Below are 16,939 nucleotides of genomic sequence, written 5' to 3'. Positions count from 1 at the left end.
AAAAAAACCTACAGCTAACATCACACTTCATGAAAAACTTGAAGCTTTCCCACTAAGATCGGGAACCAGGCAAAGATGTCCCCTTTCACCACTGCTTGTCAGCATCATTCTGGAGGTCCTAGCTAATGCAGTAAGAGAAGTCAAGGAAATAAAAGGCATACAGATTGGGAGGGAAGAGATAAAACTGTCTTTGTTTATAGATGAAATAACCTCTGTGTAGAAAATCTAAAAGGATTGACAAAAAACCTCCTGAAACTAATAAGCCATTATAGCAGGGTTTCAGGATACAAGGTTAATACAGTACTCCCCCATTATCCAGTTTTCACTTTCTATGGTTTCAGATACCCACCGTCAACCACAGTCCAAAAATACTAAATTGAAAATTCCGGAAATAAACAATTGATAAGTTTTCAATTGCGAACATTCTGAGTAGCAGGACACTGTACCGCTCACCGCCCCCACAGCTGGGACGTGCATCATCCCTTTATCCCGTGTATCCACTGTGTGTATGGTACCCTCTGGGCTAGTCACTCAGTAGCCATCTCAGTTATCAATGAACTGTCATAGTAGCACAGTGCCTGTGTTCAAGTAACCACCATCATCAGAAGGGTTACTAACACTACGTCACAGTGTTTCTGTCCATCTCACTTCATCTCATCACATAGGCATTGTACCGCCCTAAGAAGGGTGAGTACAGTACAATAAGATTTTGAGAGACCATATTCATATAACTTTCATTACAGTATATTATAATTGTTCTATTATTATTGTTCTTAATCTCTTACTGTGCCTAATTTATAAATTAAACTTTATCATAGGTATGTATGTATGGAAAAAACATAGTATATATAGCATTCAGTACTATCCATGATTTCAGGCATCCACTGGGTTTCTTGGAGCATATCCTCACGGATCAGGGGGGACTGCTGTACACAAAGGTCAAGCACTTTCCTATATACCAGCAATGAACAAGTAGAATTTGAAATTAAAAACACAGTACCATTTATATTAACACCCCTCAAAATGAAATACTTTGGTATAAATCAAACAGAATATGTATAAGATTTATATGAGGAAAACTACAAAACTCTGATAAAAGAAATCAAAGAACTACTAAATAAATGAAAAGATGTCCCATTTTGATGGGTAAAAAGACTCAATATTGTCAAGATGTCACTTGATCTATAGATTCAATTCAAACCCAGTCAAAATCCCAGCAACTTGTTTTTTATGGATATTAACAAACTGATTCTAAAGTTTATGTGAAGTGAAAGATCCAGACTAGACACAAGGCTTCCCTTGTCTCCACATCCTTGCCAACACTGTTTCTTTTCAGAGAATTTTTACTTTAATATTTTTCTTATTATGACTTTTCAGGATCCCAGCCATTGCTTAAATTGTGAAACCAATTATTTTCCTCTTTTTATATCCAATCTCTTATTCCTTTAATGGAATGATGGTTTTTCAAATTAGAAACCATGGCACAAGGTATCAGAATCAATTTTAACTTACTTGCCACTCTTTCCCGCTTCCCCCTCACCCTCACGCCCCTGAATCCTTCCCACTGCATGTCCTCAGGGGTAGCTGCAGGGTTCTGACTCCCAGGTGTCCCCGTGAGTCAGAGGGGGCAGCAGGAGACAGGCATTTAGGATCAATGTGTGCATGTGTCTCAAAAGCACATTCGGCTCTGCCACTGGATGGCTCACTCGTGCAGCTTATTGGCCATCACATATTTTAAAGTTTATCTTGTTTGAAAGTGGGAACAGATGACAGATTAAACATTTATTAAAAGTTGGATTTCAATTAGATAACATGATTTTTTTAATGTATTAGGTTATAGTTCACATTCTCAAATTTTACTGATGCACTAAAGTTTTCAACAGAATTCATGATCTTAATTTAAAAGCCAAATTAAGTTTCTGCTATAAGATTTTTTAGTTTATGCCTTTGTTCATACACCTAATATTTTCTTTGTAAAGCAACTTTAAACAGCCTTTTAAATAGTATTTAATCCTACATTTAGTTCACGTAATTCAAATTTACAGTAAAAGGAGAAGGATCATTATAACTACTGTTTGCTCCTTAACATGAAAGAAAAAGTACATAATTCTTATTTTAAAATTTTAAAAAGAATGCTCCATTTGTGCTAAAGGGCAATTTACCCCAAGTCTTAGCTTTAACAAGTTTAATAAATGAAGCAGCAGTGTTACTTAATTTACTTAACTATGAAACATAATTAGCTTGTTTCTCATAGTTTTGTCAAGCCCTACCATCTTTTTGTTTTGTCATTTTTGCCACAATCATTGTTAAACTCCCCACTCACCAATAAAAGAACCCTTGTTAGACATAGATCTGCCTACTTGACTTAAATTGAACACTTGTAATATATTTTTCCATCATATAATTCTATACTTTTCTTTGTTTTTTAGTATAATTTAGTAAAAATTATGTATAACCAATCACTAAAATTTCAGGTCAGTATCACCTCTAATGATACTGAAAGAAATTATCAACATTCCAACAAAATTTTGAAAGATACACATACTTATGCATATACACATAGTAATTTCCTGCCTAATTGGATACAAAGGCATATAGGAAAGTCCTTGTAGAAAGTGCAGTCCATTGTACTTACTGAGACGCTTACAGGCAAGTCTCTATATTGATGGGTTCCTTTTAAATTCCTCATCTGTCTCATTTTCTTCTTGAGGACTTATAGAATGACGACAGTGATGACTACTTTTGTTTTTTTATGTTCTTTGTTTCATTTTTAGAAATATTCAGTAATTAAAATTAAGTATTATATGTTAAAGTCTATTAACTTTACTCAGCTATGTTAAAACATTATTTCCAATGTGTTTGTACCAACAGGTTGGTGACAGTATTGTTCACAAAGCCAGAGAGACTTTGGAACGAGCTATTAAACTGGTGAATGATACCAAGAAATGGGGTGCAAGGGTTGTATATGGTGATACTGACAGGTAATAAACCTTCTATTTTACAGTTGTCTTTTTGCATCTCTTCAGATACTCATTTCAATGTTTGGAATGGCTTCAGGGTGATCTGACCTAAAAACAAGAGTTCTGCCTCTGTCCTTTCCAGTTCTTAGGATCTCATGATCAGAGTTAGCACAGGTCTTGACTTACCAGATGTGATCTCAGGAGAAAATGTATGTGTCCTGAGCCACAGACTGTGAGGATTCCCATGGCAACCCTCCAGGAGACACGTATATCGTGATCTGTAAAAAAACTGTATACACAGGAGTCTAGTCTGTTTAAAGAAACAGTTTTTAATGTGAAGAATTCCTCGTATAGTTGCAGCTGTCAAATTTAAATATACATCTTAAAATAATCAAACTGTTTTTGAAAGACAGTTGCCAAAGCTGTGAGTAGTTCACTTTTTACTAGGTCCCAAAATCTGTTGTTAAAAATAATCTTTCAAAAGGAAATTTTATAACCTATTTTTTAAAAGTAAGGCTATGTTGGTGTAATATGTATCAGATGGGCCTAAAAAAACATACATTACCATGTTTCCCCGAAAACAAGACCTAACCAGAAGATAAGCCCTAGCATGATTTTTCAGGATGACGTCCCCTGAACATAAGCCCTAATGAGTCTTTTGGAGCAAAAATTAATACAAGACCCAGTCTTATTTTTGGGGTAACACGGTATAAAAAGCTTCAAGGGGTTCAAAATACAGACTACCTTAGAGGTATAAATGACTATCTATGGCCTGTTTGTTTTGCCTTAGTGAATGTTAAAATTAATTCAGATTAAGAAAGTGGGAACAGCCCACCATTTTTATTTTAAAAACCTAAATCATAATGAATAAATACTCCTTTTCTTAAGCTTTTCATATCAGGGTCTAAGACAAGTACTGTCTCCATTACTGGTAGAGAAAGAGCTTTTCCAAAGAAACCAAATGAGACTTTAAAACACTATAAAAACACTTAAGAAATATGAGCTTGGTTTATGTAGCTCTAAGATTAAAAACAAAAAATCTTAAAATCATGTTTTAAGATGTTGTCCAGTGCCACTATTTAATGTCTTTCTACTAAAATTATAAGTGAAGGATCAATTTTATAATCTCTCTTTGTTAAATATATTTATTAATCATTATTTCTGTTGGTCTCAGATTGTGGTACATAAAATGTAAAGTGCTATTATAAAGTTAACTGGATTATATTAGGAAAACATGCCCAATACTTTTGTTTTATGAGTTATTTTTGAGTATTTTTTGTATTGGAATATTTTGTCCATATTAGAAATTCTTTTTCCTCTTGACCTGCATATATTGCTGGTGAGATTGTACATCAGAAATACCTTTTTGAAATTCAGTTTTACAGTATCTTTCAAAAAATATTTTTATTGTACATTAAAATATTTTAGTGTACACCCTTTACCAAGAAATTTCACTTCGAGGAATTTATTCTGAAGTCACAATTAGAGGTGTGCCAAATTCTTATATGTGAAATGTAAGCAAAAAAATGTTAATAAGCTAAATTTTCAATGATAATTTGGTTAAATTATATCTATACACTGAAATACAGTACAACTGTAAAAATAATGTGAAACAACTAAGTGATACGGAAAGTGTCCCCACTATACCACTAAATGAAAGGAGACAGTTACCAAATGAAAGGAGAAAATTACCAAATAGTACAATCTGTGATCCCAAATGAGAAAAGGTTTACAGATATATACAAAAGGTTTGGTTTGTCTTTTTTCTGAATGGTAAGATTATATAGATGGCTGTTTTTCTTTGTGCCTTTTTGCATTTTCTAACTGTTCTTCAGTAAACATATATTACAAAATGTATGTGTGTCTTTTTTAAGTTGGGTGGTTCTGGAAGGAAATTTCCTCCCACATCACAAGTAAATTTTTCTTTCTTTATACTCACTTTTTGTCTTATTTTATGATTGACCAGTTGTGTTTCACACAAATCCGTAAATGTCTAGGAATGATTGAGGACCTGCTTGACAGCTATGATAACTGAGCTGATCTGTGTGTAACTAAACTAGAAATATTAGATGTCTTAAAGAGCTGTAACAAGATATAGCATGAGGACACAAGGAAAGTGATCACACTTTCCTTTATCAAAAACAAGAAAGCTTAGATAGGAAGCAACTTAATAAGGAAGAGTAAGGGGCGAGGGAAGGTTTCTTTGGTATTGGACAGAGTGTTAGCCAGGAAAGTTATTCTTGATGAAATTTTTTTCTTACGAATGACTTCTTCATTACCCTGCTCTATTTTCAATCCTCTAGTATGTTTGTGCTACTGAAAGGAGCTACTAAGGAACAGTCTTTTAAAATTGGTCAGGAAATTGCTGAAGCTGTAACTGCTACTAATCCAAAACCAGTGAAACTGAAATTTGAAAAGGTAAGAGAAATGTAATACTAATGATCCTTTATCAAATTCACATACCTTCTAGACATTTCTGATTTGTTCAATATATTTTCAGAATCAGTAACAGTACATGGGTCTAGTAAGTGTTATATTTAAAATGGATTCCCTTAGTGTTATGTAATTTTCTCAAATTTTTTTAGTAATGGCTTTATATAACGAAATGAAAAGATTGTTCCACTTAACTACTGCTATGTAACAGACTACCCCAAAGGTAGTGATGTAAAACAATCACCATTTTATTATTCTGACAGGTTTTTTGGGTCAGAAATTTAGAAAGGTTGCAACAGGGGTGGCATGTCTCTGCTCCATAATGTCTGGGTCCTCAGCTCAGTAAACTTAGAGGGGGAGGTGACCCACCTGGCAGCTAAGGGCTTGAAATCACCTGCAGCTTGCTCACTCTCATGTCTGGGGGTTGACGCTAGCTGCTTTTTGGGACATCAGTTGGGGCTGTCGGCTGGAACACCTACACATAGTCTTTCCCTGGGACTACTTGTTCTTCCTCACAGCGTGATGGTTGAGTTCTAGGAATGACTATCCCAAAGAGAAACAGGATATGGAGTTGGAAAAGGACAATGTGGGAATACGGAGTAGCAGGAGAGATGTCTGGGAAAATAAAGTTAAAACCAGATTGTAGAGTATCTTGAATTCCCAGGTAAAGTGTTTAAACTGCATTCAGGAAAGTTTATCAAACAAGAGCATGACTTGAGCAGAGCTCTTTGGGGCGGACTGGCCTCCTGGTGATCTAGGAGATGGGTTGGGAAGAGGAGAATCTCAAGGCAGGATGCCTTTTGTAACCTGTGTAGCCTCAACTAGTGAGATGAACTAACGAAAATAAAGGACAATTCAAGAGATGCTGAGAAAGAAGGATGGGCAGGAGTTAGAGGTGGTTGGTTTAGGAGCGCTGGTATGGAAAGGATAGAGGAGGGGAAAAGAATCAAACATGACTCCCAAATGTTTATCGTGTACCTACTCCAAAGCAAGAATTATGCTAGAAGAGATTCAGAGAGGACTTGGATATGTATCTGTCCTGAAGAGAGGGCATTCTAATCGGGGAGAGAGGAGAGAAAAATGAGAAAACAAAGTGATAATGAGTGCTGTCCTAGAAGTATGTGTGTGGTGCTGTGGACACTCAGCCCGCCTGGCAAAGTGAAGAGCTGCTATGCTTAGAAAATAACACCAGACAGGAAATTTTACCTCAACTAGGTCACACACCTCAACATAAAAAGTAAAAACTGCAAAACTTCTCAAAGAAAGCAAACATTTGTTAAGGTTTGTGATGCTTATGTTCATGATGACTATTGGTCTGTGTTGGTTTTCTTTTTTTTTTTTTTGGCCTTGTATTGTCTTTGTCTGCTTTTGGGACCAAAAAAAAAAAAAAGGCCGGCCTCATAAAATGAGGTGGAAGTGTTCCCTCTTCTATTTCCAGAAAGAAAACTTGTGTAAGATCAGTACAATTATTTCTTTCTTAAATGGTTGATAGAATTGACCAGTGAAGCCATCTGGTCCCCTGAAATTTTAGGGGGGGGGGGGGGTTAATTACAAATAAACATCTTTAATACATATTGAATTATTCAAGTTTTCTTCTTGTGTCAGTTTTGATAACTTGTGGTTGTCAAGGAATTTGTCCATTTCTCCTAAGTTGTCAAATTCATTGGCATGAATTATTTATACTTTATTGTGATTTTGATATCTGTGCATTTTTAGTGACATCCTTCTTTCCATTTTTGATATTAATAATTTTTCTCTTTTGATCATTCTAGCTAGAGGTTTATTCACTTATTGAACCTTTTGGAGAACCATTTCATTAACTTCCCCTCTTTATTATTTCCTTTCTTATACGTACTTTGGGTTTAGTTTTCTTTTCTTTTCCTTACTTCTTAATTAAGAAGCTTGAATCACTGATTTCAAACAAACATATTTTTTAATAAAAGGTTTAAAGATACAACATTCCCTCTAAATACTACTTTAGCTTCAAATTTTGATACTTGTGTTTTCATTATTAATCATTTGCTTCAATAATGACCTAGACGTATTTAAAAGTGTGTTAAGTTCCAAATATTTAAGGATATTCCAGAAATCTTTTTGTAATTACTCCTAATTTAATTTCATTATGGTCAAAGAACATGCTCTGTATGACTTTAGTGCTTTTAAGTTTATTGAAATTTGTTATTTAGTCCAGCATATGGTATGTCTTAGTGAATGTTCCCATGTGACCTCGAAAAGCCATGTGTATTCTGGTTATTGGGTGCAATGCTCTATAAATGTCACTTACTTGATAATGTTGAAGCCTTCTATATTCTTAATGATTTTCTGTCAATTTCTAAGAAAGAGGTGCTAAAATCTCCAAGTATAATCATGGATATGCCTTTCCTCTCCTTTTAGTTCTGTCAGTTTCTAACATTTTGAAGTTTCTTATTAGGTGCATACACATTTAGGATTGTGTAACTTCTTGATGAATTGATACTTTTATCTTTGATAATATTCCTTGTCTTGAAATCTACTTTTCTGGTACAAATAATAGCTATAGCAGCATTGTTTTGATTAGCATTAGCATGTGTATCTTTTTCCATTTTTTTATTTTTAACCTTTCAATGTCTTATATTTAAAGTGGATTTCCAGTAGATAGCTTAGAGTTGAACCTCACTTTTTGATCAGATCCAATCTGATAATTTCTGCCTTTTAACTGGGATGTTTAGACTATTTATATTTAGTGTGATTATTGATAAAGCTTGGGGGCAGAGGAAAATAACACAATTTGGTAACACAAAAAAAGGGAGAGAGCACATACCCAATGATCTAGGAATTCCACTTCAAGGAATTTTCCTGTGGATTAATCCATGCAAGGTTGTTCACTGAAACACTTATTTGTTATCGTAAAAGATTGTAAACATCCTAAATGATCCATAGTTGGTAACTGGTTACATAAATTATGATACCCTCACATAATGGACTACTCTCTCCACAATAAATTATTAAATGAAGTAAACAAAGTGCAGAGTGATGTATATGGTAAGCTGCCATTATGTGTTTAAGTACATGTATTTGCATAGAATATCTCTGGGAGGATACACAGGAAATCAATAACAGAAGATGCCTCCAGGGAGGGGAAAATAGAGCTTGGGGGACCAGGACTTTTCATTGTATATTCTCTTATAACTTTTTAATTTTGCACATTGTGTAGGTGTTACTTAAAGTAATTCTTTAATTGTTTAAAAAGATATAATTAATGACTTTTAATTATAAAGAGTCAGTTGAGGAAGGAGCAAAATTGATAGTACAATAAAGGAGTGAGTAATGAAGAAGTAAAGACAGCTCACTTTGTATGCTTTCACTTCTAAGTTTTGTATCACGAATTTGTTGGGCCCTCAGCCACATTTAGAATTTTTCTATGATTGGCATTTGGTTAAAGGGAGAAAAAGACATAAAAATAAGATATTCATGGTAAGGAAAAAAATGGTTATTGAGAGGCATTTTGTTAATTTCATCACAGGTATATTTGCCCTGTGTCTTACAAACAAAAAAGAGGTATGTGGGTTACATGTATGAAACACTGGATCAAAAGGACCCAGTATTTGATGCAAAAGGAATAGAAACAGTCAGAAGAGATTCCTGCCCTGCTGTTTCTAAGGTAAGTTTTACCTATCTTGTTTTCATCATTAAGAAATAAGTGGCTAAAGAAGCTGGTGAAAATCCTTAAGTATACATCTATGTGGAGGAGCTGTAGCCTATATGACTATATATAATAGGAACTAAATGATCTTTGAGAATTTCATTTGTAATTAAACAACTTATATGATTTTAATCCTTAGTTTCTAACTTCTTCCCTTTTATCACATTTGCTAAAAGCAACACATGAACTTGATAAGAATTTCCTGCCTATCATCTGGAGATGATATGATATGCTATTGTCTGACAACACCCAAAAGCTAGGGAGCCAGGTAAAGAAGAGAAACTAGAAACAGAGATATTTCATAAGCAATATAATCCATCCTGAATTAACTGAAAGTTTGTTTACTTGGGTTATCAAATGTAAGTTAGGAAAATTTCCGAACAGTGGTACTACAAATGACCTAAACTTCTCAACCATAGTAATTTTAATGTGAGCTCAACCACAGTATTTTATATATTTATTTTTTCTTTACTCAGGCCCAGAGTCGTCCTATAACAAACCAAAAATAAATGGTATAAATAGGAAACACTACACACTGAGTTTTATGAGATTTTTAAAAGCATAATAGATTATTATGTCAATATGTCAGTATATTATGTCATATATGTTATGTGAATTTGAGATGTTATTTAATAGTAGTTTCTGGAAAAGATAACCATCCAGTGCATTCTTCCTCTTTCTCTGAGGGCAGAATGGTACCTGGGCTAAATTAGCAAACTTTTTGTGTAAATAAGTATGGGTTCCAATACTCAGAATAAATACAGAAGTTTCACCTACAACTAACTTAAATTCAATCTACTCCATAAATCCACTGTATGTCGGTCACTTCCTAATAGAAATATTTCCAGCACAGATAATTCTGTCACAGTTAGGATACTGACACTATAAAAAGACTAATTTTGATTTTACTGCTTCGTGATATTTAAACTTCTCTCCACCTGAATCAGCCCTTTCTATAAGAGGGTAAATAAAAAACAAATCATGAAATTATGTCTGGCTTACTGTGCCTACAGTGCTTCTGCCTGTTTAAGAAAACTGAAAACTTAAATGTTTCATGTTGCTCATCACATAGCAAATGTTTCATCTGCATGTCATTCTGATACCATTTTCTTCAAACTACATGATATTCTATTTTTAGAAATAGCAAGCTATATAAAGTCTCCAACATATTTTCCAATTTCCAATAATTTTTATTATCCAATCTTCGTAAATAGCAGATTGTTTAGGTAGATCAGCAAGTTACCCGGTAGTTACATAATTGAAAATATAACAATAATGATGATAATGCCAGGGGATATTTTATCTTTATGACCATATCCTTTTTTGTTCTTTTAAAGATACTTGAGCGTTCTCTAAAACTGCTATTTGAAACAAGAGACATAAGTTTAATTAAACAGTATGTTCAGCGACAATGTATGAAGCTTCTGGAAGGAAAGGCCAGCATACAAGATTTTATCTTTGCCAAGGAATACAGAGGAAGTTCCTCTTATAAACCTGGAGCTTGTGTGCCAGCCCTTGAACTTACAAGGTAACGATGCGTACAACTCTCAGTACCGAGCAAAGCTGGAGTCTGAGGTTCTGAACAGACGCCCGGCCCCCAGGCACAGACACTGCCCACATGAAGCCTCCCTGCTGGTGCATGGAGGCTGCCCTGTACTTGTGAGCTCTGAAGAGGAAAAAGGCACTTCTCTTCTGGGTTTACTTTTTAAATTCAGTGCGGTTGTAATCTGGTACAGAACTCGACTCGTTTGTTTGTCTCACGTCAGATTCACTAGGTGATCCTTAGTATGAGCTACCCAAGGACTCAGTGTCATTCTGGAATAAGATAAGCAAACCAGCTAAACTTTCTTACATTTCATTGTTAGATTTATGATTTTTAGTTCTCACTCTTAGGGGATAGAAAACACTTTTAGCTAGTTGATATCTGCCAACTCATATTGTTTTCCAGGTAGCAATGATTTACAGAGTAAGTTTTAAACACTTACAGCATATCCACTTGGTGCCAACTAAGTGAAGCATATACAGCTCTCAAAAAAGCTGTAACTAACTTGAAGATACCCCTTGTAGATTTCTCATGGTTTCTTTATTGTTTCTCATTTAATTTTCTGGAAAGATGCCTTCCATGACAGTCTTTGAGTGTGTACTTTATTTGGATTTAAATAGGAAAATGCTCACTTATGACCGGCGCTCGGAGCCTCGAGTTGGGGAGCGAGTGCCTTATGTCATCATTTATGGGACCCCCGGAGTACCACTTATCCAGCTGGTAAGGCGCCCTGTGGAAGTCCTGCAGGACCCGACACTGAGATTGAACGCCACGTACTACATCACCAAACAGATCCTCCCACCTCTGGCCAGAATTTTCTCACTTATTGGCATTGATGTCTTCAACTGGTATCACGAATTACCAAGGGTAAGCCTACTAAGTCGTACCTGTGGTGTCACTATAGAGAGAACTCACTTAAAATTTCCAGTGGAACTAAATTTTTTACGTGCTGTAAGAGGCAAAGCACATGCACTGTTATCCTCACCTGGCAAAGATGCCACACTCTTCTGGTTCCATAAAAGAAAGTTTTCTACAGACACCTTCCCAGCTTCTGTCAGATTGGCCAAATTATAGAATATTAAAATAAATCCCACAGCTACATCAATGATAAACACTTAACTACAAAATAACTCACAATAAAACAGCTAATAGAAAATAAATGGAGAGCAAAAATTCCTTCAAAACGGATGTTTAAGAAATGTATAGGTTGTAGTTTCTAGACACAGTCCTGAAGAAACCAGACTAAGGAAATAATGTTAAAAAAACTAGTATTATACTAAAGTAAACCATGCAATGTGGAATCTTAGCAATTTGTTTACTCATTAGAAGGAACGATCTGTGATTCTGTAATAATCTGGGATACATGACTCTAGGACAGTGGTAGTTTTTATCTACCGTTTAGAATTAGATCTGCTCGCTCCTTTGCTGTTATCTCAGACTAGGAAAGGCTGATAGTATTCAGGCAAACTGATAAAAGTTGCTACTTAAGTTATTGTTACTTTCTCAGTAAGCGCTTATGGCCTCAAGGAAAAGAACCAGCAAGCAAGCTGCTGTTGAAGCTGTTCCTCACACGGCCCCTGCTGGCAGCACAGGTAGTGCTGGATCCTGGCTCCATGCCGGAAAGCTGTGACTTTCCCATTTCATCACTAGCAAGAAGGTTAAACCACTGGCATTTGTAAGAAGCTGACCTCATGACTTTTATGCAAAATGATTTATAAGACACCGGGAGAATATGCCGAGGGTAGAATAATAATAGGATAATGTTATTTCCATGTAAAGAGAGTACCAGAAGATAGATCTCTGAAAGCAGTATTAACTTCAAATGAAGAATAGGTGACACATATCCAATTACATTTAAAACACTCCAGGTTTACTTTACTTGAATTTTGTACCCTACTGCCTGAGTTATTTTTAACCCTCCACTTGCCTTGTTTCCATGGCTCACATGTGCAGCCTGAAACAGGATCCACTCGCAACCTGGATTTCTTCCACTGTCCCCTCCGATCCCCATTGCTCTGGATGATCTCATACATCTGTGTGTCTCAACCAGAAAACAGTAGCAGGAGACAGTCTTTTTTTCAAAAAGAAAAAACCAATATAGCTGAGGATACTAAGATGTAAGCTCTGGGCAGGGAAGGACTTGGTTCATTTCTATAGCTCCATTCTCTAGAACAGTGCCTGACACATAGTAGCTGCTCAGTATATGTTGAATGAATGAAATAATGTCTTAGTAAATCTGTAATAGCCATGAGAATAGCTCTGCTCTGAAGCTGGCTCAGACTTATTTCTGAATTGATGTTTTTATAGATCCAGAGAGCCACCAGTTCCTCTCGGAGTGAAGCTGAAGGGCGGAAAGGCACTATTTCACAGTATTTCACTACCTTGCACTGTCCTGTGTGTGACGACCTGACTCAGCACGGCGTCTGCAGTAAGTGTCGGAGCCAGCCGCAGCATGTCGCCGTCATCCTCAACCAGGAAATCCGAGAGATGGAACGGAAGCAGGAGCAACTTGGAAAGGTACGGCCTTGTTTGATGCACCCACCATCCCAGGCAATCGAATTCTTCAGGGAAATGTTGTCAGCTCTGGCAGTGTACCCTGTTTCCCCGAAAATAAGACCTAGCTGGACCATCAGTTCTAATGCGTCTTTTGGAGCAAAAATTAATAAGACCCGGTCTTATATAATATAAGACCCAGGATTCTATTCTATTATAATATAATATAAGACTGGGTCTTATATAATATAGAATAGAATAGAACATAATAGAACAGAATACCGGGTCTTACATTAATTCTTGCTCTAAAAGACATATTAGGGCTTACGTTCAGGGGATGTCATCCTGAAAAATCATGCTAGGGCTTCTTTTCCGGTTAGGTCTTATTTTTGGGGAAACACGGTATGAGATACGACATTGGTGTAAAACGTGGAGTAAAGATTCTGTCTTATAACTCACTTTTTGTTTTTATGGAATAGTACATGTTATGTTTATTAAAACCTAGAAGTACAATATCTTAAAGTAGTATTAAAAAAGAAACAAAGAAAAGTACCAGTTGCTCTATCTACCATATCTGCTTACCATTCTCGTAAAAATATGGTTGTCCTAGAGAATTGCTAGTATACTTGGTAGGTTTGCAATTCTAAGAGACCAGATAGAAAATTAATAGTTAACATGATTGAGTCTTACTGTATGACAGAGACTGTTCTAGACCCTCTTACAGATGAGTGAACCAACACAAAGGGGTTAAGTAATTTGCCCCATGTTACACTGCTATAAGTGGCTGAACTGAGATACCGATACAAAATGCACAGGTGATTTTTCAAACGCAGGAATTCTAGCAGAAATAAACAACAGAAATGTCTTGAAATAAGTTGGAAAATTAAATTTAAATTATCAGAGCACATTTTTAAAAAATAAAGTAGTATATTACTTAGAAGAGTGATTATATCATACCATCATATTTCAAGTTACATTTTCATCTTTCAGACTGTACAGAGAACAGTTTTGGGGTGGATTTTGCTTTGTCTTGTTTTAAAAGAGCAATGTATATAAGGTTATTGAAATGTTTTAAAGCCAACCAAATAACTGAGAGGCAGTGTGATTTATTGGAAAATGAATCCTGCGGGTAATAAGGACATCAGGGGTCTAGTCTGCACTTGATAACAGGCCACGTCCCTTGGCCTCAGTGTCATCAGAATGCAGAGGTGACCCGGTGCTCTCTCGTGCGTCCCATCAGGCTCTGACATTGTACAGCCTCACACATATCATCCCGCCAGTGCCTCTGCTCACCCGGCCCCCAGTGTGTGGAGGCCAGGCTCTGCCGCTGGTCCTCAAAGTAAAGGAGCTTTGAGTCCACAGGACCTGTCCACAGCCTCTTGGTAGGAGAACTTAGCTGACACATAGGTGAACAGGGAGAGGACCATCTCTAGGAGACTAGGCTTTTAAGAATTCAAATGATTATAGAAAGGTGATTAAGGACTGGTAAGTATATACTATTTCACCCACACTACTCTCGCTAGTACAGTTTGTAGTGGCAGAAAAAGTCTTAAGTTTTAGAGAATATAGCCAGTCATCTACAACACATTTAAACAGCGCTCAGAAAGGATGGTAGAATCTAAAAGGTGCAAATATTTTGATGCAACCACAGAAGCCTAACTTGTTGAAAGAAGTTGACTTTTCCCTCTCCTCTTCCATCTCCTAAATAGTTCTTAAATACTCTCCCTTTTCTCCTTCCCTTCTGTTACCATCCTAGTGCACTTCTCTCCTCCCCTCAGCTCTCTGGTAATAGTCACGCTCCTTAGATGCTTCCTGAGTTCTCTATTCTGGCCCCTACCTGCTACCTCACCATTTCTTCCCTTCTCCCTGTCACACCCTGCCTTCCACCCACACAGCACTGAACTTTGTAGGTCTGTGAATGCACTCAATCTTTCTCTCATGTCCTGGCCCGTCACACCCTGTTCCCTCTGCCTGGAATGCTTTCCTCTGCCCCCACTGGTCATCACTGAGCGGAATCAGCTTAGCCCCCCACGCCAGGTGGAGCCTTCCCTGCGGGGGCTCCTGCCATAACCTCTCCTACTTTACGTGATTGTGTGAGTGTCCGTCTTCCCCATTAGACAGCAAGCGGGCCCCATGAGGGCTGCCCTGCCCCTGCTCGTGGCTGAGGCGGCTTTGCCTGGCACAGTCCAGCCTGTGCTGGTGGCCTGTGAATATGTACTGAAATGAATTAAAAACTTCCGCTGTTAAAGCAGCAATGTGTCACTGGAGTGAGTACCAGCCAGTTTTTAGCCACTTCGTACTAGTTTTGTAGTTCTAGTCAGTACAACCACTGAAGTCACTGGGCATTCCCAGCTTCTATTTTATAGGTTGCTCTCCCAATGGCAGCAATGAGCCCTCATAGAAAATTCCCTTGTGGGCTTCTATTACGAAGCACAGATGTGAGCAGGACCTCAGAGCTCCCCTGAAGTCGGAGGCTGAGAGCGGTCTTCCCAGACCTTCCTATCTTCTGCCCTCAGCAATATGCACTGCGTAAGTCGGTGCCATCAATTTAACCAGAGCCCTCCTTCAATGTTAGGTCTTATTTCGTACAAAAATGCAACTTAAAAGAAGTGGTGCTGGTTATAAATAAGGAGGGTTCATCTTTCAAGAGATATTTTTAACTTTAAAGTTTTTGTGGTTTTTTTGAAGAATTAAAATGTGTGTCTCTTGTACACGAAACAATCTGTAGGAATTTTCATAAAGCAGAAATTACAGGAGATGTAATGAGAAATGGTGAGAAACATTAGTAATAGGAGATTTTGATATACCTCTCTCAGCCTAAGACCAACCAAGTGATCAGAAATAAGAACAGTTATGGAAGATCTAAACATTATAAGGTAGATCTTATAATTATATCTCAAACTCTGTAAACCCAATATTAGAGAATATGCCTTCTTTTCAAGTGTTTATGGGATGTTAAAAAATTGACCATGTCTTATTTCTGTAAAGAAAACCTTAATATAAATTTCAGAAAGTAGAAATATTACAAATATTTTATTATACAATTCTATAAAGATAGTAATAATTATAAGCTCAGAAAACAGAATGAAAATCCTAACACTACCTATTAAACAAACATTACCTCTAAGATTGTAGACACGGCAGATCTCAGAAAGATTCATCACCTCAAACACTTTTAATAGTGGATGTGAAAGAATGAAAATAAGTAGATAAAGCATCTGACTGAAAACTTTTGAAAAAATAAGAAAGCCAGCCAAAGGATAGCAGAAAGAAAGAATCAATAAAGATTAAAGCAGATATATTTTTTTAAATGTCTGCCTCCTTATGAGTTAAAAACTAAGTGTCCAGGTTGTGGTGGTTAAATTTTTAAATGTAAGCAGAATTGAGCTCTAGTGCTCAGGGTTTAAATCACCAGTAAAGGACCTTGAAACTAAACATTGAGTTAAATTTAGTGAGCCAAGTAATTCCATCCTGCCTTATCTGTCAGACGGCACAGAGAGTGCATAAATATTTATCAGTTTGTCCTGGCACCTGCAGTACAGAGAACTGTAATACAGAAATTCTATATTTGGGAATAGATTTGAGTCTCTTGGCAGAGATCTAATTAGTGAAAGGCATCATAGAAGAACAGCATACTGTCTGCAGAGCACTCTGAAGCACACGTTTCTCAGCAGTCTGCTTGTGGCAGTATCAGACTATTGGCTCAGAAAAACATGCCCTTCCATTCGTTGGAAGATACTAGCGCAAACGAAAAAAATGTACTGCCCTGGGAGACGTCTTTAAAGCAGAAGCTCTTTGAAATGGGTCAGAGAAGAAACCAGAGCAGAT

The 16,939-nt window shown here is 36.6% G+C and overlaps 1 protein-coding gene across 5 annotated transcripts in view; it reads left to right on the top strand.

Moving 5' to 3' along the window:
* The window catches only part of REV3L (REV3 like, DNA directed polymerase zeta catalytic subunit), a 153,539-nt gene that overhangs the window by 134,456 nt on the left and 2,144 nt on the right, over nt 1–16,939 (top strand). For all 5 annotated transcript variants that reach the window (XM_074333449.1, XM_019734939.2, XM_019734942.2 and 2 more), the window contains 6 exons: nt 2,872–2,981; nt 5,264–5,378; nt 8,896–9,033; nt 10,413–10,603; nt 11,239–11,485; nt 12,926–13,135. In XM_074333449.1, the coding sequence (XP_074189550.1) occupies nt 2,872–2,981; nt 5,264–5,378; nt 8,896–9,033; nt 10,413–10,603; nt 11,239–11,485; nt 12,926–13,135 (1,011 nt within the window). The remainder of the gene's footprint in view (nt 1–2,871; nt 2,982–5,263; nt 5,379–8,895; nt 9,034–10,412; nt 10,604–11,238; nt 11,486–12,925; nt 13,136–16,939) is intronic.

The sequence above is a fragment of the Rhinolophus sinicus genome, linkage group LG05 (genome assembly GCF_036562045.2).
Source record: "Rhinolophus sinicus isolate RSC01 linkage group LG05, ASM3656204v1, whole genome shotgun sequence".
NCBI classification, from domain to species: domain Eukaryota; kingdom Metazoa; phylum Chordata; class Mammalia; order Chiroptera; family Rhinolophidae; genus Rhinolophus; species Rhinolophus sinicus.
This window is presented reverse-complemented; position numbering and strand designations above follow the sequence as displayed.